The 23,552-nt window shown below is 37.9% G+C and overlaps 4 protein-coding genes across 4 annotated transcripts; 3 read left to right on the top strand and 1 right to left on the bottom strand.

Annotated features, from left to right (window-relative positions):
* Positions 1–2,060: 2,060 nt before the first annotated feature.
* Positions 2,061–5,558, top strand: LOC115430572 (proteinase-activated receptor 1-like). Its single transcript, XM_030150662.1, has 2 exons — positions 2,061–2,254; positions 2,994–5,558. Exons 1-2 carry the CDS (start codon positions 2,188–2,190, stop codon positions 4,247–4,249), a joined length of 1,323 nt encoding a protein of 440 aa, XP_030006522.1. The 5' UTR covers positions 2,061–2,187; the 3' UTR covers positions 4,250–5,558.
* A 1,076-nt stretch (positions 5,559–6,634) lies between these two features.
* f2rl1.1 (coagulation factor II (thrombin) receptor-like 1, tandem duplicate 1) lies at positions 6,635–9,850 on the top strand. Its single transcript, XM_030148501.1, has 2 exons — positions 6,635–6,805; positions 7,279–9,850. The coding sequence occupies exons 1-2, from the start codon at positions 6,727–6,729 to the stop codon at positions 8,334–8,336; spliced, it is 1,137 nt and encodes a 378-aa protein (XP_030004361.1). The 5' UTR covers positions 6,635–6,726; the 3' UTR covers positions 8,337–9,850.
* Positions 9,851–10,908: 1,058 nt separating this feature from the next.
* On the top strand, positions 10,909–13,130 carry f2rl1.2 (coagulation factor II (thrombin) receptor-like 1, tandem duplicate 2). The gene is made up of 2 exons (XM_030148489.1): positions 10,909–11,064; positions 11,422–13,130. The coding sequence occupies exons 1-2, from the start codon at positions 10,995–10,997 to the stop codon at positions 12,510–12,512; spliced, it is 1,161 nt and encodes a 386-aa protein (XP_030004349.1). The 5' UTR covers positions 10,909–10,994; the 3' UTR covers positions 12,513–13,130.
* A 3,107-nt stretch (positions 13,131–16,237) lies between these two features.
* Positions 16,238–17,137, bottom strand: ch25hl2 (cholesterol 25-hydroxylase like 2). The gene has a single exon (XM_030150727.1). The coding sequence runs from the start codon at positions 17,135–17,137 to the stop codon at positions 16,238–16,240; it is 900 nt and encodes a 299-aa protein (XP_030006587.1).
* Positions 17,138–23,552: the final 6,415 nt, after the last annotated feature.

Here is a 23,552-nt window from a genome sequence, read left to right as displayed (position 1 = left end):
TAAATGTTAAAATAGTATCCTGATAAGTAGCCAGTCATTTGATACAGTTACAGTATAAACAGAGCCACCATTTTAGAATCCCAAGGGTCATGTTGCTTCATCATTAAATTTATTATGTTTATTTGGCCCCCTTTGCACTTCTTCTCATTGCCTGAACATGTGTCAGTGGGATGTGGTATCCTCAAGACGACAAAAAACCTTTTCATCATAATAATAATAACACAGACTGAACCACTTGATGATGTTACTGACTCTGGGGAGTTAAAATGATCCACATGAGAGGAGATAAAGGCAAAGATCACTTCTGAAACTGTTAAGTTTATCTTTTACTGAACTGTAGGACATGTCACAGTCCTGGATGCTTGGATGTTAAAGGCCGATAACCCCCAAAACCCAAGAATAATATTTTGTCTTCATTTGATTCTACAGTAGAATCAAATGAAGACAAAATATTATCCTTGGGTTGAATTTCTACTGTCTTTGAGGATAACACAAGCTACAGGTGAGATGCAAACGTCTTTCTTACAATGACAAGAAGAAGCATTAAAGGATTGTGTTTACCCAAAAATTGATATTTGTACAGTGATGCTCACCTAGTTAAACAGTCCAATAGCTTTCAAGTGGTTTTCTGGAAAAATATAAAATGGTTTTCTAGTTCTGATCCAACAACAAAATGATGATTGACAAAATGATGATAAAATAGAAAATAATGTCACTCCAACAGATATATGGTTTTCTTGTTCTGTTCCAGAAACTCTGAACATAGTGATGTTCATTGTTGAACCCCCTAGTTACTCACAGGTTGCACAACAGCCAAAAGGAAAGCTTCACCAAATGAACAGAGAAATGATAGCAAGGAAAATATTGAATGGTCTTTGAAATATTCTCTGAAAAAATAAATAAATAAATAAAATAATGAAAAAACTATACTTTTGTAGATATTATGTGATCACTCGTTAGGTTTTAAGTTGTGTATATACAATGTATGTATAATGTATATACAAGATCATTAAATGTATATTTCATTTAGCCTAGATTTACATTTATATTTATATTTTAGAGATTAGAGTTACAGTTACATTACATTTATATTTTTATCTTGTGTGCTGTGTGTAATTATTATTTTACATTGCTATTAGCTGCAGTTGCAAACATATATTATACTATGCATTGTGCTATGTAACTGTGCATGTGCGAATAAAACTTGATCTTACATAACTTTGATAAATAAGATAATAATTATAAAATTTAATTAACCCATAAAGACCCAAACAGCCACTGGTGACCAAGACCATACTGATGTAAAATGTTTAATACCTGTTGATCCACTAATTCTATCAATACATATAAATAATTGATGCAAATGCTGTCATCTTTTCATGGTCATCAGATATGACCCATTTGGACATCCAGAGGCTCCATAGTGAACGTGGAAACACTGTCATCTTTTATAACACTGATTCACCAGTAAAACCCATGGACTTTGATAAATGACAGTGAATGGAGACACTTGTTTGTATGTTCAGTTAATGACATATTTTACTGAAAAAGTCACTTTTTCTTCAGTTTTCTGTAAAGAGAAAAAATTATTTGGGAACTGCCACAAAAGTACCACTGCGTGTTTATGGGTTAAAAGTGTGAACCCTAAAATTACATAATAATGTTGTTGTCTATCTGTGAACTATTGGCCTAGATTATATATCACACTGCAGTACAAGCAGGTGAAGCAGGGCTAATACTTAATTCATGGGACATTGAAAAGTACACAGTTGTTTCTGGAGCCTGGTGCTTATTGAGAATAATCAAAAATTTGACTGAATTTCACTTTTATTTTGTCTTAATAACCACTAAACCCACTAATAATAAAAACAGTCTGACTGTGTGTGTGAACTTGTGGTGTCCTGGTTCATGTGGTTCTGATCAGTGGGTGAGTGGGTGGACTTCCACGGTGTGATTGGACCCCGCTGCTGCGTGACGGGAAAGGTGACATCATCCCGAAGGCATTCCTGAGCCGGTCGCTGATTGGCGAAGAGGGGCTCGAGACCCATTGGACTCTGAGCGGAAATAAACGCTTGAACATTATGGACTGAGGAGAAGGCTTGGAGAAAGACGGGAAGAAGTGCGTAACACACGGACAACTAAAACCACGTCTAATAACTGGTTTTGTGGCTATTTGTTTGGGCAGAAATGGATTCGAAAAGTTTCCTCCTGCTTCTGGTGTTTGCCTGCACTGCCACTGCTGCGTTCAAGAACAGTAAGTCAAATGTGACTCAGTCTGTATTATTGTACCGAAAATATTTAACCCCTTTTTTATTTGGTAATTATTTGTTAAACAGAGCACCATAAAATAACACAAAAATTAACAACTGCTTCCGTAAAAAGTGTAAAATATAAGTTTACAAGTTGAAGGGTTTGCATGGAAGTATCTAAATGGACTTAAACTATGAGACTATAGTTTAACACGTAATAAATAACACAACGGAAAATTCTATCTGTCACTCTAACCTCTAATAGGAAACAAAATGTATTCTCTAATTTTCAGTGTTTTCTTATTTGTCACAGATGAACAAAGTAAACTCATAGGCACTTGTTGGTCATTATAATGTAACTGCAATAAGTGAAAATAGAAAGGTTTTAGCAATGCACAGAGTTAAAGTACTCCTTAAACAATGTATAATAATATATTTTGAGGCTGAATCCATTTTGAAGTAAAATGTATTTTAAACCTTGTCAAACAGAACTGAATGGATTTAGGAAAATAGTGGCAATACTTAATACTCACTAAGTTTTAATTAATCAGACTGTCTTGCATCTTAATACTGTGAGTTTTGCACAACTATTTTGTTTACATTTCATATTTTTGTCTTTATTCTGCTATATTGTAATTCTTTGCATGCAAATATTCTGTGTTTCTGATCTTGAGTGCAATAACTGTAATAAACCCAATTTTACTCTTGGGTCATTAAAATATTCTGATTATTTTTCTTCTCCAGACAGCGTGGGTGCGAGGAGTTTTGCCTACACAAACCATTTAGTCACAGATGAACCTCTAGACCTGGATTACCTTTTAGGAGAAGGAGCTGCCAAAATGAATCATTCTGAAGGTGGAGGCATGCGTAATAAAACCTATACCCTCATGCAGAATATCTCAGAAGAGGCCCTGCTGTTTCTCACGGGGCCTGTGTCCACTATCCTCATACCTTCTTGCTACACACTGGTCTGCCTCATCAGTGTGCCCATCAACATCTGCGCAGTGATGGCCTTCGCTCAGAGGATCCGGCCTAAGAAACCAGCAGCCATCTACATGCTGAACCTGGCTTGTGCTGACCTGATCTTTGCCCTGCTGCTGCCATTCAAGATCTCTTACCACTTTGCTGGTAACAACTGGATATTCGGCCCCATCATGTGCCGTGTGGTGACCGCAGCGTTTTATTGGAACATGTACAGCTCTGTTCTGCTCGTAACCTGCATCAGTGTGGACCGGCTTCTCGCTGTGGTTTATCCTATAGACTCTCTGGTCTGGAGGAGACCAAGAAATGCAATCATAGCATGTGTCACCATGTGGATACTGTCCTTTGCTGGGTCTGTGCCTCTCGTTCTCTCCAACCAGACTGTTTACTTAAATCAGTTGGACATCACAACCTGCCATGATGTTCAGCTGTTAGATGATCTAAAGTGGCACTATAAGATTTACTTCATCACCATCTGCTCTGTCCTCTTCTTCCTGCCTCTGCTCATCACTGTGGTGTCCTACACTCGTGTGATCTGGGCGCTTAGCAGAGTCCCTCACGGCGTGCCAGGACGTTCACGCAGAAAGACGAGGGCAGTGGTGATGGCTTTAACAGTGCTTGTGATGTTTGTGCTGTGTTTCATGCCTACAAACACTGCCCTCCTGGTGCACTACCTGCAGTTCAATGAGGGAGTCCAAAACAGCGAAGAGGCCCCGAATGGCTCCTACGCCCTGTATCTTGTGTTTTTGTGTCTGGGGAGTCTCAACTGCTGTCTGGATCCCATGGTCTACTACTTCGGGTCGTCTCAGTGCCAGAGACAACTATCCAGTGTGCTGAGATGTGAGAAGAGTTTAGTCTCTAGCATCAGTCATTCCTCAAGTGATTCATACAGATCCAACAGCCGGACTGTCCTGAAAAGCAGCTGCCGCACAGAAAGCACCAAAATAAACCCTCCAGTCTCTGAAAATGACTCTTTCCAAACAAACCTCAACAGCCAGTACAAGAAACTACTGGTCTGACAGACTTGATTAACATGTACTGTGATTTTACAGCTATAAAACAAGATATATTTTATTATGAAATAATAGTAATAGCAAATAAACATACATAGGTGCTTTAAAGTGAGTCTGTGGGGATGACCTATGTATTCATACTTAATGATTGGATGGAATGAAGGAAATTTAAGCTCTCAAGTCAACGAAAACATTACATTAAGCTAAATTCCCCACATAAACTCTTTATTATGCAGCAACAAATGTACCATGTCGAATAGTCATTGGAATGAAGCAAAAGCATGAGAAGGAAGTGGAAACTACATGAGAATGTTTTTACTTCTACAGATATTATGCTGATCACAGTGTTATATGTTTGCACTGCTTGTATAAGCACTTATGAGTTCATAGGCCTTTGTATGTGAATCTGTTACACATTTAATGGAAGGAGAGTTCTACTATTTTGTCATTTGTTCTATATTTTTTGTTTGTGTATAAATGTATTTTTAAGCAGTTGTTTATAAATTGCGAATGTGTCTTAGTTTGAGCTTCTTTTTTTTTTCAATATGCACCTTTTTTTATCACTCTGTATTATAGTAAAACAAATTTTAAGCGATTCTATGATGTGCTGTAGAAAATAATCGTCCACTCTAGCATTGTTAGATTCATACTGCTCCCTGCTGGTGGGAAATGTGCAGTGAATGTTTATTGAGTCTGGCATTTTATATCCACTCTCCATTATACTGTATTTTCTCCTCCACCAGGTTGTGCTACATTACTGTTTAAGTACAAAAGCCACTTCTTAGACTGTGAAGGAACAGTAATAAAATGAGTGAAGAAGTCAGCAACTGACTGTCCCAAGTTCAGCCATTTATTCCACCCATAAAAATTTTATGACCTTACTGCTGGCCAGGAGGGAATGAACAGCACCTATTATTAAATCTCTTTTAAAATGATCTGGTGAAGTATTTCTTGACTAATTTATCAAAGATTTTCTGTCATTTTTTAAAGTTTTCATTCCAAACACAATACATGTTTTATAAATATCTATCATAGACATGTGTTCATGACACTTTTTTTTTTTGAGCAATTCACTTTTTTAAAACATCATACCATTGTGACATACCTATAATAAAAATGAGTAGATAGAATTCGTGCACATGTTCCTGATAATTCTATACTACTATTTTTGTTTCATTGTATCATGTCACCTTAAACAAGTAGACCTGCAGTTAAGAAGAAATATATCTCTATATAATAGATGTCATGGAAATGTAATGGAAATGTATGTATGTGTGGAAATGAATAAATCCTAATAAATTCCAATTTTGGCTGATGTAAGTGTTTTTCCCAATTTTTTTTTTTTTTTTTTTTCTCTTCTTAAGTGAAACAATCAATGCATATATGCATGTTTGCAAATGCATTTATCAAAATAATATGAATATTAAGGACCAGAAACATTCTTTGACATACTTAAAATGCTCATTTACTAGATAATTCGATGATCTATATGGCATTGTTTCTTGAATTGATGATTTACTTTATCAGGAGCCAAAAATGTTCATTGACGCTTGATCATTTATGTTGTATTTTCATTTAGGGACTAAACAGTTGCTGATCATGAGCAAAGTCTCAAAGATATTTTTCTTAGAAATGCGAGGAATTAACTGGTAATGGTCAAGTAAAACTACCTAAAATGTACTTAACCCTTAAAGATCTAGAGCTATTGTTGTGGTGACTTCCAATTCCAAAAGATTTTTTCCCCCTACATTTTAAGTTTTTTATTTATCCCTGAACTTTATAATGCTGAATGTCCTCTGTATTTTGCGTTTTTCAGTGTTAATCAAGTATTTTCTTATATTCAATTTGCTGATCATGCAGATTTTCAGTAAAAGCTCAGAGTAAATTCAAAGGTTACAATATCAAAACAGAGAAAACCGAAGAAAAAGTGACTGAACATTAAAGGGAGCACCTACAACCACTGATATTTAACTAATTCCTTGTTCTCTATGGAGCCTCTGAACTTCCAGATGGTCATATCTGATAATGATGAAAAGCTGAGAAACTGGATTTACCTGAATTACGTAAAGATACTGATAAGGTTAGTGGTTAAAAAGTTATAAACATTTCAGATCAGTGGATGGTTTGGGCGGTTTGGGTTTTAAAGGGTTAACTAAGTGTACTTTGCCTCCTTCCAATCACACTAAGTTTAAGGTAATCTGTGGGTATTACATGTATTCTGATCTGATTTTAGTTAAAATCCATTTGCGAGGGACAAACAGAGAAGCGCGTGTTTTATAGCCTGCGGACAAACCACACCAGACAGTCGGTGTTATCTTTTTATGTCTCTACTCTTTATCAAACCTGTGCGTGTGTGCGCGCGGTGCTTGTCACGTGACGCTGTGACTTCACTCAGGTGTCAAAACAGGCTGCGTGAACACAGGATGGCAGTTCCACGCCACACCCGTGATCTGGATGTATGAGTTCAACCTCAGACTGCAGTCATGGCGTCCAGAACAACACGGATTCACCTTCTTCTTTTTTTTCTTCTGTGTTTCCTGCAGACCTGCCGATCCGAAAAAGGTAACGATCCTGATCACCTCCTCCACTCTTCTTCTCCTTCTATTCTGTTTATTTTCTGGTTGTAATGTTTAGAGTAGACAACATAGACTATATAACGCACTGAGTCTCCAAACGGCGCTTTTACTAAATGTCACATGCTGTGGTAATAAAATCCAAGTGTGGGTTGATGGATAGATCTTGTTGAAATTATAATCACAATAAATAAGTTTGAAAATTATAAGATGCCTTTAACGGTTATAAAATCCAAGTGTGGGCCAATGGATAGATCTTGTTGAAACTATAATCGCAATAAATAAGTTTGGAAATTATAAGATGCCTGTAAAGAAGCTGACTCTTACCAAAAATGTATTCACAGGTCAAAGAACCACAGTCTGGCCCACATTTGAATTTCAGAATTAGGCAAATTATAACATGTTCCTGTAAATAAACTTGTTCTACTTCTGCTTTTCATGTAAACCTCTCTGACTTCACAGATGTTAAAGGCTTCACAGGCCCAGAGACCGAAGAAGGAGTGTCGCTCTATCTCCAAGCTAAAGAAGTCCTGAACAGCCGTCTTACCACAGTGTTCCTCCCAGTCATCTACATCATTGTGTTTGTGGTGGGGCTGCCCGCTAACGCCATGGCTATCTGGGTATTTCTCTTCAGGATCAAGAAGAAGCACCCGTCTTCGATCTTCATGGCCAACCTGGCTCTCGCTGACCTCCTCTTCGTCATCTGGGTGCCCCTGAAAATAGCTTACCACTTCAACGGCAACGATTGGATCTATGGAGAAAGTTTGTGCAAAGTTCTGGTGGCGTTTTTCTACGGCAACATGTACTGCTCTATCGCCTTTATCACCTGTATTAGCGTTCAGAGGTACTGGGCTGTCGTTCATCCGCTCACCCAGGTACAGAGGGAGAACTGTATAGCAATCACTGTCTCCGTCACAGTCTGGGTTGTGGTCTGGCTTCTTACAACCCCCCTTTACCTCTACGAACAAGAGGTCAAAGTCACAAATCTTGGCATCTTCACCTGCCACGATGTCACCAGGCCAAGTCAGAAGGAAATAGCAGCAGGTTACTTCTTGACAATGGGAACACTGGGATTTGTTGTGCCAACCATCGTGTGCATCATATCCTACGTCCTCATGCTCAAGTCGCTCTGGAGCAACATGACGGATTCTTCCATTGCTAAGAAGCGAAGGAAGGCCGTGGTCCTGATCATCACCGTCCTGGTCATGTTCTTACTGTGTTTCACCCCCAGTAACATCATGCTCCTGGTCCACTACATCCTGCTTTTGCGTGAGGTCAACAATAACTTGTACGGATTCTATATCACCACCCTGTGCTTGGCCAGTCTGAACAGTTGTATCGACCCTTTTATTTACTACTTCATCTCAGAGGACTTCAGAGACCACGTGAAGAACACTTTCCTCTGTCGGAGTGAGAGAACAGTGCAGAGGATGAGGGTCTCCTTCAGCGCTCTGAAATTCTCCAAGAAGAGCAACACGTATACCTCTGATTCAGCTAAAACGAACAGCACTGACTGCTAGGGAACTGATTTGAAGCCACTTTCATTCACACATGAAATTCCTTTATAAGTGGATATTTTCTTTTTTGTTGTTCTACCAGTGACTTCTTTGTCTCAGGTTTGATACACATGAACAATAGGGAAGCTGCTTATGTCTAAAAGCAGAGCAGCAGAGTTACTGCTTTTCCCACTTTGTAAGTTACTGTGATAACATATTAACGTTGTTTAATGCACTGTTGTAAATTGTTTCTTTTGTTGGAATCATCTGAGTTTGTCACCATTTTCTATATCTCCATCTGTTTCTAGTGTATCATGTTTTTACTTTTGTACCTGTTTAACCTGTATTATATTTTAAAGTGTGATAATAAAAGTATTAAGGTTACTACCAAGCAAGATGTTTCCCTTTTCATCACACTATATGGATAAGGACATTCCTCTTGAAGCCATTTTGAAAAGGTCAAACTGGTTTCCAGAACAGTCCATGTATTTTAACCCTTGGTTGCTTTTAACTTTGCTGTGTGTTAGCTAATATGCTGTGCAAAACAAATCAACACAGTGTGTTTACAGTATGTACAGAAACAGTACGAACTGGTTTGCTAAGTTCTCAAAGTAATTGCAAATGTTTATACAGTGCAGTGCAGAAGTCTTACACCATGGTTGTTTTTTCTGGGTTGAAATAAGCATATATGTCTGTTTTGTTTTTGGTTTTTTTCTTCACATACAAAATAAAATATAGGAAATTTGTGCACAAAAAGACACAAAAAACATAGGTAAATGGCTTCTAAAGGTTAAAGTCACTATTTAGTATGAACCCTGACCCCATGACAAGGAACAGCACAAACAGTTAAAAACATCTGATGCATTGAATGGAACCTGGAAAAAAAATACCAGAAAATTAATGGCGGAAATTTGTCCAAGCAAAAGGGTTAAAGACATGTTAAGTGCTAAAGGAGGTCACACTAGATACTATCTCTTTGGTTTATAGAAGCTGTTTTTTTCCTGAAACTTTTGTTTTTACTGTACATACTTCATGTATATATCCTGATTGTATCTTAATACAAAGAAATGTATATGTGTGGTCATTATAAATGTATTAAACCAAGGAACATAATGTTGGCCTTGGATCTTTGTACAGAACTGTACATTATAATATTTGTCTCATTTTCCTGTGAGACTCAAAAATGCGTGATTTGTTTTCGGGAAAGTAGTGCTTCCCTAATTTTTGTTTCTGTGACCACAAGCTTCTAATTTTACCACTGGCAGACATGAACGTGCAAGTCTTTAAAAACAGGTGGTATAGTTTCTATGATGGAGAGAAGCTTATGGAAGAAACAAACCTTTCACAAGAGAAAGATTCACTCCATTGATGTGTTTAGCAGTTTGAATTGGTTCTTAACATCAGATTAAGTAGAAAAAAATTATATGTTTTAAAGGTTGTTGTAATCTTTGTCAGTACGTTTTAGATCTGATCGACTCCTTAGGAATCATTAAAGTTCTGCCATACAAGCTCTAACTATTATAAACATGTCAGTGCCTGGTTTGCATATTTTGCAAGTGAAATGTGTTTTTTTCCCTTTGTTGCCTGGAATTCAAATGGTGTCACCTGAAATTTCTAGCAATTGATAAAAATAAAAACTTACTAATAAAAAAATATATGGTGAGTTGAGAGACAATCCCAATACATAAAAGACATGACAAACTCTGCAGCTGAAACTGAAGCACTGTGGTTCTGTTTATCTTTCAGATGTTCATTGTGGTCAGTTTCAGATGCTGCATTTCTTTCATAATTCATAGTTTCAGTTCTTGTTTGTTCAGTATTAATTGTCAGCCTTGTAAATCCAAGCTGGACTAACTGTACATATCCTGACCAAGGAAAATCCAATCCTCACTTCGTGCAGTAATCTACACCTGGCTTTTCTGCCTCCGTCCATAATAATATACATTATATAGACTAAATGTTGTCTCAAATTAACGTTTATTTGCAACATTTTATAGAAAACTATTACATGATCAAAAACAAATTTTGGATGTCTGGGGTCACCAGAAATTTGTGGTGTTAAAACGAGGTCATAAGCCAAAAAAGGTTGGGAACCACTGCTTTAGTAGGAGGCAGCAGATGATTTTATGTCATGCATTATTTATGTTCATGCACATAAACAAGTAAGCATATGGTATACGTGACTACTCTGCTGTGGAAAATGGTGAAAACTGTCTGTTGCCACAAGATTTACCAGAAGAACAACAGGAAAGCGGAGAAAGTCACAATAAACAGGACAACTGAAATATAAAATTTAAGCTATTCATAGTCACAATAAATAAAATACCTCACTATGAACGTTCTGGCTTTGTATAGTATTGATATTTAATGTTTCTCAGTGTTATTCAAATGAACGGATGCCATGGTGTTACTGTTGTGAACAGGTTGTCCTTTTGCCTATTTAAGTGTATGTGGTCACGGAGATCCACCTTAAACCCACGCTCAGGAAAACTACCAAAACCAGGACTACAGGAAACAAGGAGAGCCGGTGTGGGAGGAGCTAGACATGACGTCACTCCTCTACCTGTTCCACCCGGGTAGTCTCGGGGTGGGTCCAAGGTGAGAGGTGTCCGACATTTAAGAAGTTGTACGAGTCGTACTGTGTCAGTGTGCTAAGAAAGACCACACGAAGACGGTTCAGACATGGACTTAGCTCGGTTACTGTCGCTGCTGTTTATATTCTGCTGGTTTTCTGCCTCCAGTGCGGGTCCAGGTAAAGGGTTTGTTTCTTTTCCTCATTGCAAAGGGCTTGGCTGCTTATGTACCGAGGCCAGTGACACCGACTAATTCCTGGTCTCAGAATTTATCAGGCTCATGTAACTGTATTTTAGTCCGTATATTAAACTCAACATGTTGAATATGGAATAACAGGAGAAGGTTTTTAATGGACTGTAACAAGTTTTGTAAAGAACAGACAGGAAGTAATATTGTTTTTGTAAAAATCCAGCCTACATTTATTAAGGAGTGTCTGTGTTATTATAAAAAGAGCTTAAATTACACTGCTCCATGTACAGTTTTACAGTTATAGTTTTAAAGTCTATATGTATTAATTAACTTGTAACACTTTCAGGAAAAGGACGTGGTTTCTTTGGCCAAATTGACCCTGAGGATTCAGATAAAGTCATTGTGGATGAGGATGTGTCTGCTGCCCTGAGGAGTAATTTAACCACAGTCTTCATACCAGTCGTCTACATCATTGTATTTGCTGTGGGATTGCCTGCCAACTGTATGGCCATCTGGGTGTTTCTGTTCAGAACAAAGAAAAAGCACCCTTCATCCATCTACATGGCCAACCTGGCCCTTGCTGACCTCCTTTTTGTTATCTGGACTCCCCTAAAGATCGCATACCACTTCAATGGCAACAACTGGATCTATGGAGAGCCGTTGTGCAAGGTTCTCATCAGCTTCTTCTACGGGAACATGTACTGCTCCATCCTCTTCATCGCCTGCCTCAGTGTGCAGCGGTACTGGGTCGTGGCCCATCCTCTGTCCCACCAAAGGAAGAACAACAAGGTGGCTGTTGGTGTCTCTGTGGCCATATGGGCTTTCATCTGGCTCACCACGACGCCTCTGTACCTGTATAACCACACCGCCAAGCTCAAGGAACCCAACATCACCACCTGCCACGATGTCAGCGTGATCAAAGATCCTCTCAATCCCTTTTCCTCCATCCAGCTCCCATTCTACTACTTCATCTTCATGGGATTGGTAGTGTTCCTTGTGCCTTGTATAGCGATTGTCATTGCTTACATCATGTTACTCAGAGCCCTGGGACACAGCATGGAGGACAGTACAGCGGCCAAGAACCGCCAGAAAGCTGTGGTGTTGATTGTGGTTGTTTTGGTCACATTTTTAGTGTGTTTCATCCCCAGTAACATCATGCTGGTGGTGCATTACTCCTTGCTGAAGGATGGGGAGATAAATAATGGTTACAGTTTCTATCTGTCTACATTATGCCTGGCCAGCCTCAACAGCTGCCTGGACCCTTTCATCTACTACTTTGTGTCTGAGGACTTCAGAGACCATGTGAAGAACACGTTGCTGTGCAGGAGCAGCAGGACAGTGGAGAGGATGAGAGTGTCTTTCAGTTCAATGAAATACTCCAGGAAGAGCAAGTCGTATGTGTCAGATACTGGGACGACGCAGAGCAGCACGTGTTAATACAAGAGAGAAAAGACTCTATATGCACCTGTGTGTCATGTACTGAAACCACAGCAGCCGACAGATCACAGTGGCACATGGTGTGATTTTCTTACAATGGACATAGCATGTGTGATCCACAGTCACAAAGTGTAACCTCACCACATCAGATAACCAAAGATCAACTGCGCTGAACTTTTTTTGTGCAAATAATGCAATGTGATCTAAGTATGTTTTTATTTTGATCTTGCTAATGTGAACATTTGCTGGTTTTTTTTTTGTTTTGTTTTGTTTTGTTTTTTTAACACAAATGAAGAAAAAGCCTGTTTTTATATATATATATATATATATATATATATATAATGTTACCTTTGAATGTCTTGTAAATGTGGCTTTTTCCAAGACCTTGACTGAGCAAAGTACTGCATTAAAGACGGAAAAAAATTACTATGTTGTCTTATCAATAGTGCAGATGTTTATTTAATATTTTTCTTTGTTTCAGCATGTACTAAGAGTTTTTTTTTTGTCAATTCAAAGACACAAACAGTGTTTTTGTTTTTGTTTATTTTAAAGTCATGACCTATATTGTAATGTTACATTGTTTCTCAAATAAATTATAGAAACAGGCGGTATAGTTTCTGTGAAACTCCTTCATACTATTACGCAACTGATTAAGTCGCATGTCAGGTGAGTCACTGGGTTTATTTTTATCAGTCTTCAGGTGAAGGATGCAGGCAGGACTTCATTGTTGTAGATCTGTTCTTCACTTGTGTTACTGTTATGATTAGAATTCAAAGAATGTGTTGTGATTGTGTTAAGTTTCAGGAAATGTCCAAACCAGTTTGACTGAAAATGTTTCAGAGTTGGTGAGTTACTAGTTATCACATATATTCACTAGAAGAAAAGGCCAAAAAGAAACATATAGTACACCAGACATAGAGGTGAAAGAATGTTGAGCATGACGAGGCATGTCTTAGAGGATGATCTCAACATGTTGTCATTCTCCTAGTTTCAGTGCTTGGACTGTGCCATGTATGTATGAAACATAGATCGTGACATCTCCACTTGAAGTTTTCTTTTGGTAGTAAGCTTTTAAATAATTTCTTACTTGATAGTTAACTTTGTTGGTGTCTTAGCTGCAGGTTTTTCTTTATCTCAGTTAAACTCTAAGCTGTTTCTTAACCTTTTGCTAAGGTCTGCTCATTGCTTAAAGAAAACACTTGTGACAAAGAGGGTATTGTAAACTGAAAGGAATTGTTCTGGTCTTTTATCTCTGTGGGAGTAAATGAACTCGTGTGTATTGGGCAGTAACCCCACCCAAAGAGTCACCCCCACCCCCAGGTGTAGACACACAAAGTGAATGCTGATAGCTTCCTGTTTAATGACTGGTTGAGGCAGCGCTGTGGAGGTAAATGATTGTAATGGAGTGTCGTCTTACATTTTGTCAGCACTTTGACATACATTCTTTTCACATGCTTCGGCCACAGCCACCCCCTGACCATGTTTCATTTTCACAGTTCCTTTTAAATATCAGTCGGTTACACTGTGAAAAGACATGACCATAAATCATGTTAGGTCTGAGACAACATATTGCCTTGTTGCTGAAAAGGACAGCTGCTAGTGAAATTATACCCACCAAATGGAAAAAGGACTGACATTGCATGTGAATGTTGAGACTCTTCAGCGTTCAATACTTCCCAGGTGTTGAGTGTAATAAAAACAATGAATTGTAATATGATCATTTTAAGACAATTCATGTTGCATATGAGAAGCAATCAATTATGCAAGATGGGGGAATGTATTTTTATTAAAACCAAACCATGCAGACAGAGCACCTAAGGGTGCAAATGATGCAACAATACTCCTTTTTGGCAATCCTGCAACATTTGCTGCACAAAGAAAGAGTCATTTCTTTGCATCGCTGCTATGATTGACAGCATTGGTATGAAAAGAATGGGAAGTCTTAGGTTTTTTTGTCCCTGCTGCATTTTGTTGTATTAAATTCATTGACAGTAAAGTACAGTAAGTACTGTTTTTGAGACTACATGGCTGTCCCTTAAGTTTAAATAGTAGAAGAGGAAAAAATCTCCCATAAAGTTGTATCCACAGTTGCATGACCATGCATGTAATGATTTGATTTGCAGATTTATTTGACGCACCATGCACTGTATGTTCTTATATTCTCCAGAGTGCCAACATTTTTGTGAAACCAAAGGGTTCACATGCTGTTTAACTCTTGAATATGACAAAAAATTAAATAATAGATTTATTTATCAGTGTAAGTTGTAACTTTTCAGCTCAAAATATTCTTTCCAACACAGCATAAAATTAAGTTTAATGACTAGTTTTAGTATTTGTTACGTTAAAGCTCCTTTTAATCTTTTTAAAGATTCACTCAAGTACTCAAGACATGAATACATGTTTTTGATTTAGCAACAGTCAGTGCTCTTGCAAACTAGAAACAGGTCAAACCAGTTCCGTCTGCAGTGTTTGTTACAAGGTAAGTAATAACAGGGGAGGTATGGAGAATATGGGCCTGCAGGGTTTTACACTGCAATGCTGTGACACACAGTATTTCTACACAATATGAAAACATGCTGCTGCACAAAAGGGGAAATATGCGTTTTACCCACTGAGGGATAATCTGACACTACTGTGCTTGAAGGGAATTGGTTTATTTGCTTGCAGTTGTGTACAATGAGTAGCTTTGCTGTTTTCTGAATTGTGTTGAAAAGTGACCTCTGCTGGTTTGCATTATGGAGTGAAATTAAAGCCATCAACTAGAAAACTATTGAATGTTTTATATCAAGTTCAAGACTCCTTATGTTATGATATTTCAACTAAAAGCAGATGTATCACTGTAAGTTTAAAGGTACTGTAAAAAAAAATTTTTACCTGTTAAGTCACAGTAATGACTGCGTACCAACATACTCGGATATCTTAAATTAAAACACCAGCAGTTCTAAACAGAAAGAATTATTACAATCAATGTTCATTTCCTCTGTGGGTGAAGACTACTATCTCTTCTGCAGTTTATTTAAGAACTCATCCAGTAAGAGTATTGTGCTCCAAAGAGAGGATGAAAGATTAGTATTGCGCCCACGCATTACTCTGGGACGCAGCTAAAAGAAAGCTATTCATGTGTGCGAGTGAGAGGGTCAGTGCTGAGGAGGGAAAGAGGGAGAATGTACGTGCTACTGTGTGTGTAATCACTCTGACAGATCCTGTATACCTATGTACCATCAGCAGACACTTCTTTAAGATGTAGTTGGTGAAATATAACAAAGCAACTCTGAAATAAGTGTTGATTTTATCTTTATTTTTCAAAACCTAGTCACACAGATATGGAAATCTGACCTGAGAATACCACTGAGACAATATGGCAATGCCACAGTACATGAACTTAAATGGAAAACCTCAATTAAAGAGATAAATGTTGCACATTACAACAGTACAAGATCATATAACACCGTACACAATTCTTCTGAAGAACTTACCAGATGAAGAAGAAATGCTTAAGTGATCATTTGCACCGAAACGCCAAAGAATATCCATGTTATGTTAGCAGAAAAAAATAACAGAAGAGGGTGAGTAAATATAATGTCAAAAAGAAAGCTGACAGTGGGAACAGAAAACTGGTATGCTGGAGAGACAAGGAAAAAACAAGTGCATTGGGATGAAAACAGGTACAAAAGAGACACTGAGTAAAAGAGAGACAGAGTCAATGAGACATTAATTCAAGCTCTTTAGTCTTTCTTCCCTTTCATCTCGTCTGGGTCTCCCGTGGCAGCATGGCTGGAGGGATTTGGCACAGTGTGGGTGCCTCCCAGCCGGTCCCAGTGAGAGAAGAATGGAGCAAAGTTAGTGCCGGGCTTTTGGTGGTGAGCATCATGCTTGGGTGCGCCACCCCAAAGGCCAAAGGGCACCAGATTATGCATGGCCCATGGGAAGTCATAGCCGCAGTGGTCCTCAGTAGAGACGTAGACGTTGAAGACCATGAAGCCCCATGTGGTGAGACAGTGGCACTGGAGCAGGATGGGGTCTACTGTGGCCCAAAATCCCACGCTGAATAACTCCCACCCTGACAGATACTGGGTGACCAGGCTGAAGGGCTGGTTGTACTGGTGGTGCACGGCATGGAATGTGCGGTACAACCATGGAACCCGGTGGTGCAATAGGTGCCAGACGTAGTACTGAAAGTCAAAGACCACCATGCAGCCCAGGATACCCAGGAAGAAGCCCCAGAGAGTGGGCGCTTCCCGTGGCAGTGGAGTCGGCGGCCTCCACATCCACTGTGCGACTGCAGCAGGGAAGACATAGAGCAGATGGTTGTAGATGGTGACTCCCAGGGTAGTCCAGATGTTGGGCCACGTGACAGGTCTGTCAGGATGGAGCCTGTAGCGGTTGATGCACGGCCAGGAGGGAGCCAACAGGTCCAGCACTGTGTAAAGGCCAACCAGGAAGAAGTAGGTGCTGACGGAGAGGACCACAGGGAAGAGAGGACTCCTCAGGAAGTCGTGGTGGTTCTGGTGGAGGTAGTCCCAGGCAGGCTGCAGGATTGAGCCCTGGGACAGGCCCCCGGTCACGTTGCCCACATCCAACATCCAGGATAAATACTCAGTTCTGAGCAACCTGCCTGTACTCATCACTAATGCACTGTTTTCAGGCTGAATAGAAGGCCGATCCAAAAAAGATTCTTATCTAACAAGCCCTAGGAGAGGATAAAAAGGGGCTAAATGAAAGAAAAGATCCAATCAGCTGCCTCGTATAGGTTGAGAAGCATCAAATTGTCTGGTGATGCTGTGCCAAATTGGACTGGCTGACTGTCTTAGCCTCTTATGTATGTTCAAGCCCCACCTCCACCCCCACCCTCTGCATTTTAAAAGAAGGCGCTCTGTAAAGGCCCTTTTTCATGGGCACAAGGACGGCAGCCAGGACTCAGGAGCTGGGCCACAACAGCTCTCATTTTTGACCCAAATCATGGAGGGAGAGCTTCCGTTTGCTTGTGAATTTGACTTTGACATAAAGAAAAACAAGACAAAGTGTTGTTTAGATGTTAAGAGAGAGGATGAAGTACTAAGTAGATTAAACTGGGATGTAAATGCTGATTGAGTAGGTCGATAATCAGCATGTTAATGTTTCTGCCTCTCTTGTTCTCAGATCATCAAATACAAATACACACATGCTTAACCAAACAACATGGTTCCTCATTAATCATGGAAAAGCTGTCAAATATGACAAGGATTCAAAGGCACTTCCTTTCTGATGCTGAACTGCATTGCTTAGTCTGTTTACTTAAAAAACAGATTTAATTGTTGAAAACTGAACTGGACCAGCTACCACAGCTCTTGTTTCTATGGTTCAGACCCAGTAATTCTGCAGAGAACGGAGGTTTTATTCTGTGCAATATCATTAGCTCTGTAGTCGTGCATTAGCTCCTTTAACTACATTTTTTGACATTAACTGAAAAATAAATCTGAAAAAAGACATGAAAGATTGTTGGAACACTGTTGAATGTGATTCTGTGATCAAAACGGTCATGTACAGTGTTTAACAAAACTATTAGTCCGCTTTTCCCTATTTGTCTCAGAGACTATCCAGTATCATGAGATGCTTCAATGTGGACTCTTTCATTCTCAGTGAGATCTCAACATTTTACCATTTTTAACAGGAATGAGGAATTTCACACTGAACTGACATTTTTATTCCTAAATCTGAGCTGGCTCGTGGGGCTTCTCTGAGAAGTCACAAATTAATCATTCACTAAACATTCATTAAAATTAATATGTCAGAAATGCAGTTCAGATATACAAGTAAATAGCTTAAATTTGATATTTTAATTAAGAAAAAAATAATGTGCTTTACTATATTATAGAGATGATTTTGGTAATTACCAGTAATGTTCATTTAGGGCAGCTGTGGCATAAACCTTACATTGGCAATAATGTGAGGTAGGACAAATAAAATTGTTAAGCTCTGTAAATGTATAGGAACATGTTTTTGACTCTCATGGCATTTAGAACTAAATGATAGTAACAGACATGAAAGTATACAGCTTTTTGCCCATGGTATAATCAATAAATCATAATAATGAAAAATTATCAGAGTTGCTTGTTTTAATAAGTCCAATCCTTTTGTGTTACCTTTATCTTCTAAGGCACAATTTCTCTCCTCACTATAAATAAAACATTGGAATTATTGGTTACTTTTGTCAGCCAATCTCACATTGAATAAGGAAGAAGAAACTGACCATTTGAATGGTAATTTTTACAAATAAGGACAAGAAATATCTGCTAAAATAGGCTATGAAAATAATAACAAAAGGATGACTATTTATGGTGTTTTCCAGTACATGGAATGAAAAATGCATCAATTTCAAATATAGAGCATCAGCGTAGATTATATGATACATAGGATAGATTAAAGTAAACAGAGTACTTACACCTGATACTCAATGTAAGATCATATGTTTCACTGCAAACCAGTGAATTATTGTTACGTTGATCCTCATGTCTGTGGTTAATAAAACAGCAAAGTACCCAACACAAGATTAATACCTCTGATCAGCCAACAGAGGGCAGTACAGCCTTTACCAACACAAATTGCACTTTGAAATACTGTACAATAGTGCCTTAAAATAATTCTTACAGTTTTCGATGTTTCCCTCTGAGTAAGAAAGCATGAGTTCTTATGGAGCAAGAGGAGACAGTAACATTAAAACATGTGAGGTAACACTTATGCCTTCATTGATGATCACACTGCAACCCAATAATTAATACATGAAAACTGTACTAAATTTTGCACTCTGTCTGATATACCTGACACTGCCACAGAAACGTTATACAACTCACTGAATTCATGTCAGTTAATAAGTATAGACTCTTTAAAGATGTACTGTAAGGACTGTAAATCTATGTGTGACACAGTCACAAGCATTCACAAGCAATTTTTGCTTCCACGTTACCACTTACCGGACAAGTGTTGGTAAAATAAATGAGAGAAGGACGTCTGTGTTTCATCACATCACTAATGTGACTAGTAGGTGTCTGAGGAGATGATGACAGTGTGTCAGACCCCTCTTTTCACACATGTATTTAACTCTGCAGCCACAACACTTCCAAGAGCTGCCGTCCAGATCACCCCATGTGGTAAATGCTCTGGCTTGCAGTGATCTGCATTAATGCAATGATGCTATTACATTACTGTTATGTCTATGAATTACAGGAATCTGGAACACATTTATTTTCAGGCAAAGATTAGAAGTTCCTTCCACCATGCTGCTCATTGTAAAGTAAGTTGACCAAGAAGTTTCACTTTAAATGAACAGTATTGGAATATAACAAAGCCAGATATTAAAAATAAAATGCTGTGCTAATGTCAAATCTCTTTTAGGAGACTTTAAAGTAAGTCTTTTAAATAAGGTGCAGTAAGTAAGAGTAAGTTGAGAAAACAGACCTAACTTCCTCATCCTAAATCATCTCTTCTCTGTGTAAAAGCAGCTTAAGGCTGTGTGACAGTATGTGTTGACACAACTTAAGGTTTAAAAGAAACTGTCCTACAGGGACACAACCAGACAGAGCCACGTGAGGACTCGTCAACAGGTGAAGGTCTTTATACAACCCAACACCACTGGAAACAGAGCCTCCAGTCAGACTGGAGTTGATGATACTGAGTCAAACGCTGAGACCTATCAGCAGGTTTACTGACCGCACATGTGCAGGGAGGTGAACCCCTGTTACCAGGGAAATATGGCGAAAAAACAGGACATCAGTATATGATGAGGTTGGTATGTATAATGCAAATGACCTAAAAGACTCTTTTTGTTTTTAACAGGGATCATACACACTACTATAATCTTCATAATTAATGTATTCAGGAGTGGTAGCATTTAAAATATAAAGAAATGAAAGTAGGAAGGTAAAGGACAGTGCCACGTATTAACAGTTGTTATCTTTTTGTACTTTTTTGACCCAGTGCAGCACTTGCCATATTCTTTTTTTTTTTTTTCTTAGATATGAACAAATTGAAGACATAAGGAGCTCCATCAGAATCAGCATCACCAAATCAAAGAAGTGTCAATGAACAACTACATGTCATGGTGGATAAGTATGATTTGTATCATCTTGTTTACTGAGACATCTAGAAAAAAATGTGTGTGGTCACCATGAAGACATAAATAAAGGCTGAAGAGAACTGGAAAGGTGGACAAGGGCACATAAAAATCAAAAGGGACATGTTGTATCCGAATGAAGGGCCTGTATAGCCTTGAAGTCAATAAGCAGAGCCGTAAAATGCCCTCAGCTTATTTTGTGTTGTTCAACCATGTTGGCTGTTTCTCTGTTAAGGATATTTAAAAAGGGAGTTATTAAGAATAATAACTGGTCTGAATATCATTATACTTGTGTACATTCTTAGTTAACAGTTTATTGCTACTATTTAACAGCTTTACATTAAATGAACGAGAAAGAAATTTGATGTTGATATTTCATTTTGGTCAATATGTCGCCATCTGGGAAAGTCTACTATTGTGCATCACACTGAAACCAATACCCATGTTAACATCTACCGTACTCTGCAAAAGTCCTTGGATACCTCTTGTTATGTTGTTTTTACAAGATTGTAATGAGCAAACCTATTTATTTCTCGGTCTCTAATAACATCAATTACTTAAAACACAAAATCACAGCTACATGGTTTCTACTAGTGAAAGTTGGCTTTACTGTGACTTTCATTTTGTTAGCCTCAAAACAAAATTTATTGAGTCATATTTTTTTCAGGAAATAGCCCATAATGCCAAATGAAGCAGCAGTGTTTGGAGAGTAAAGTTACACAGATATGACAGTTTGGCCAAAAACATTACAGGCAATTATGCTATGAGGATAACCATTTGGATTTAGTACATGTTGACCTCTCTTGGTTGACTGTCTGGAGGTTTTCTTAACCCTTTATAGGGCACTCATAGAAATACTCTGAAATCCAAAATTTCAACCTTTGTGTGTTACTGGAGGACTTTACAAGACATTATTAGTGTTGTTAAATTTTAAAAAATATGTTACTGCCGTGCAGAAAATGATGGTCAATACTCTATTTGGTTTCTTGCCCATATGTGGCAATAAATAAATAAATAAATAAATATATAAATAAATACAAGAAGTAAATATAAAAAAATACAAGAAAATCTCATGTAAGGTGCTAGGAATATGTATTTTAGAACATTAGAACAACACTTTTATGACATTAGACCAACATAAGTGCTGATCCAGACCCCCGTCCACATCTACATTATCCCTTTGAACATCATTCCTTACATTAGTACCATTACTTCATGGTACCTAACAAAGCAGGTACACTCACTGTTGTGAACTTACAGACCCCATAGACCACATTGGACCTGAGATTGTTGACTCACTGTCCTCACTGTAGTTGTTGCTGTCACTGTCTTGTAACGCATGCTGAAATTACCAAAAATAGTCACTTGGCTGATAAAGGGTTAAATAATCGAATGGTATATCATATCAAGCTTCATGCAGATGTTTTCTTTTACATATTTTTTTTTTATTCCTTTCTCTGTCTAGATGATCCCACATAGCTTTTATACGATTAATATTTTTTATTTTTAATCCTATAGTCACATATTATCTGTATATTCCAGCTGTGCATATAGTAATGTAGAGACAGAAATGTGTATGTGGTCATTATAACACTGCTAATGTAACAAAGCCAATAATGGCCTTACATTTTTGCACTGCACCCTGAAATTACAATGACTTTCACATTTTATATGTTGAGAGTCTGTGTTAAGAGTTTCATACGTCCCCTTTCTTGCACGACATTCACTGCACAGCGGCTGTCAGAGGAAACAGTTTCGTCACCTAAATAAACGGAAAGTTATGTTCTCTGTGGCAGTGGAAGAAAAGTTGCAGGTACACCTGACGACTCAAGTCCCTCAGGTCGTGGTCTTTAGGGGCTATGGGCTAAATCAGGTGTTATTCTCCCCTGCCAATTATGACACAGAGACAGAGGAGGGACAACACTGTTTGAGAGGAAACTATCAATACAAAATGACAAAGGATCGAACACACTGTTGCTAAAAATAAGTCTCACAACGTACATGACAATTTTCTATCACAAGGTGACACAGACAGAAAGGTAACCCGCTGGCAAGTGAAGCATGAAAACAGGATATTCACAAAATGATTTTTATGCTTAGTGACATTTTATTTTTAGAAACCTTAATAAAAACAGACAAAATCCACTGTTGCTTTAATTTATTTTGGGATTTTATACATGGAAAAGTTAGAATGTGTACCATAATAAGTATACACAATTCACTTTATGCTCATATAATACATTTTATATTTATATTCATGTACTTCTTAGTTTATTATGTACTTGCTTATTTGTTTTCTTTATGCCATTGTCCTTTTGTTGTCTGGTTGTGTGTAAATACCCGGAGAAGAAACACACAACACATTTTACTACACGTTGTAAAATGTATGATTGTGTATGTGACAAGTAAAGCTCATTTGATTTGATTTGATCATTTTTTTTAATTTTCATAGTCATCAAATATTATGAACTTCTGTATTTTTCAAGAGACATTTATCCTATATATATATATATATATATATATATATATATATATATATATATATATATATATATATATATATATACACATATACATATACATATACATATATATATATAAAATATTGCAGTTTTCATCCTTCATTGTCTGGAGTTGAACACAGTAAAAGGAAGAATGAATAAAAGAGCACATGGTCTGAACAGAAAACTTTCAGATATGTTTATATTATATTGCATCATGATATCTAATAGAATCAACTACTATATTCCAGTGAGCCTATATACATTTACTAGGCCCTCTGTAGGAGTCAGCTTTACACAACTAGTTATGTAACATTCAATAAGGTTGACATCTTAGTCACACACAAAATAATTCCATCCAGTTAATCCTGACAGAATCTTACGGAAGAGGATAAGGACCACCAGAAAAAAAAACAAAAAACATCCAAAGTATTTTATTATTATTATTAT

The sequence above is a fragment of the Sphaeramia orbicularis genome, chromosome 12 (assembly GCF_902148855.1).
Source record: "Sphaeramia orbicularis chromosome 12, fSphaOr1.1, whole genome shotgun sequence".
In the NCBI taxonomy this organism is placed as follows: Eukaryota; Metazoa; Chordata; class Actinopteri; order Kurtiformes; family Apogonidae; genus Sphaeramia; species Sphaeramia orbicularis.
The sequence above is the reverse complement of the archived record's forward strand: the minus strand, read 5'-3'. Positions and strand labels throughout refer to the sequence as shown.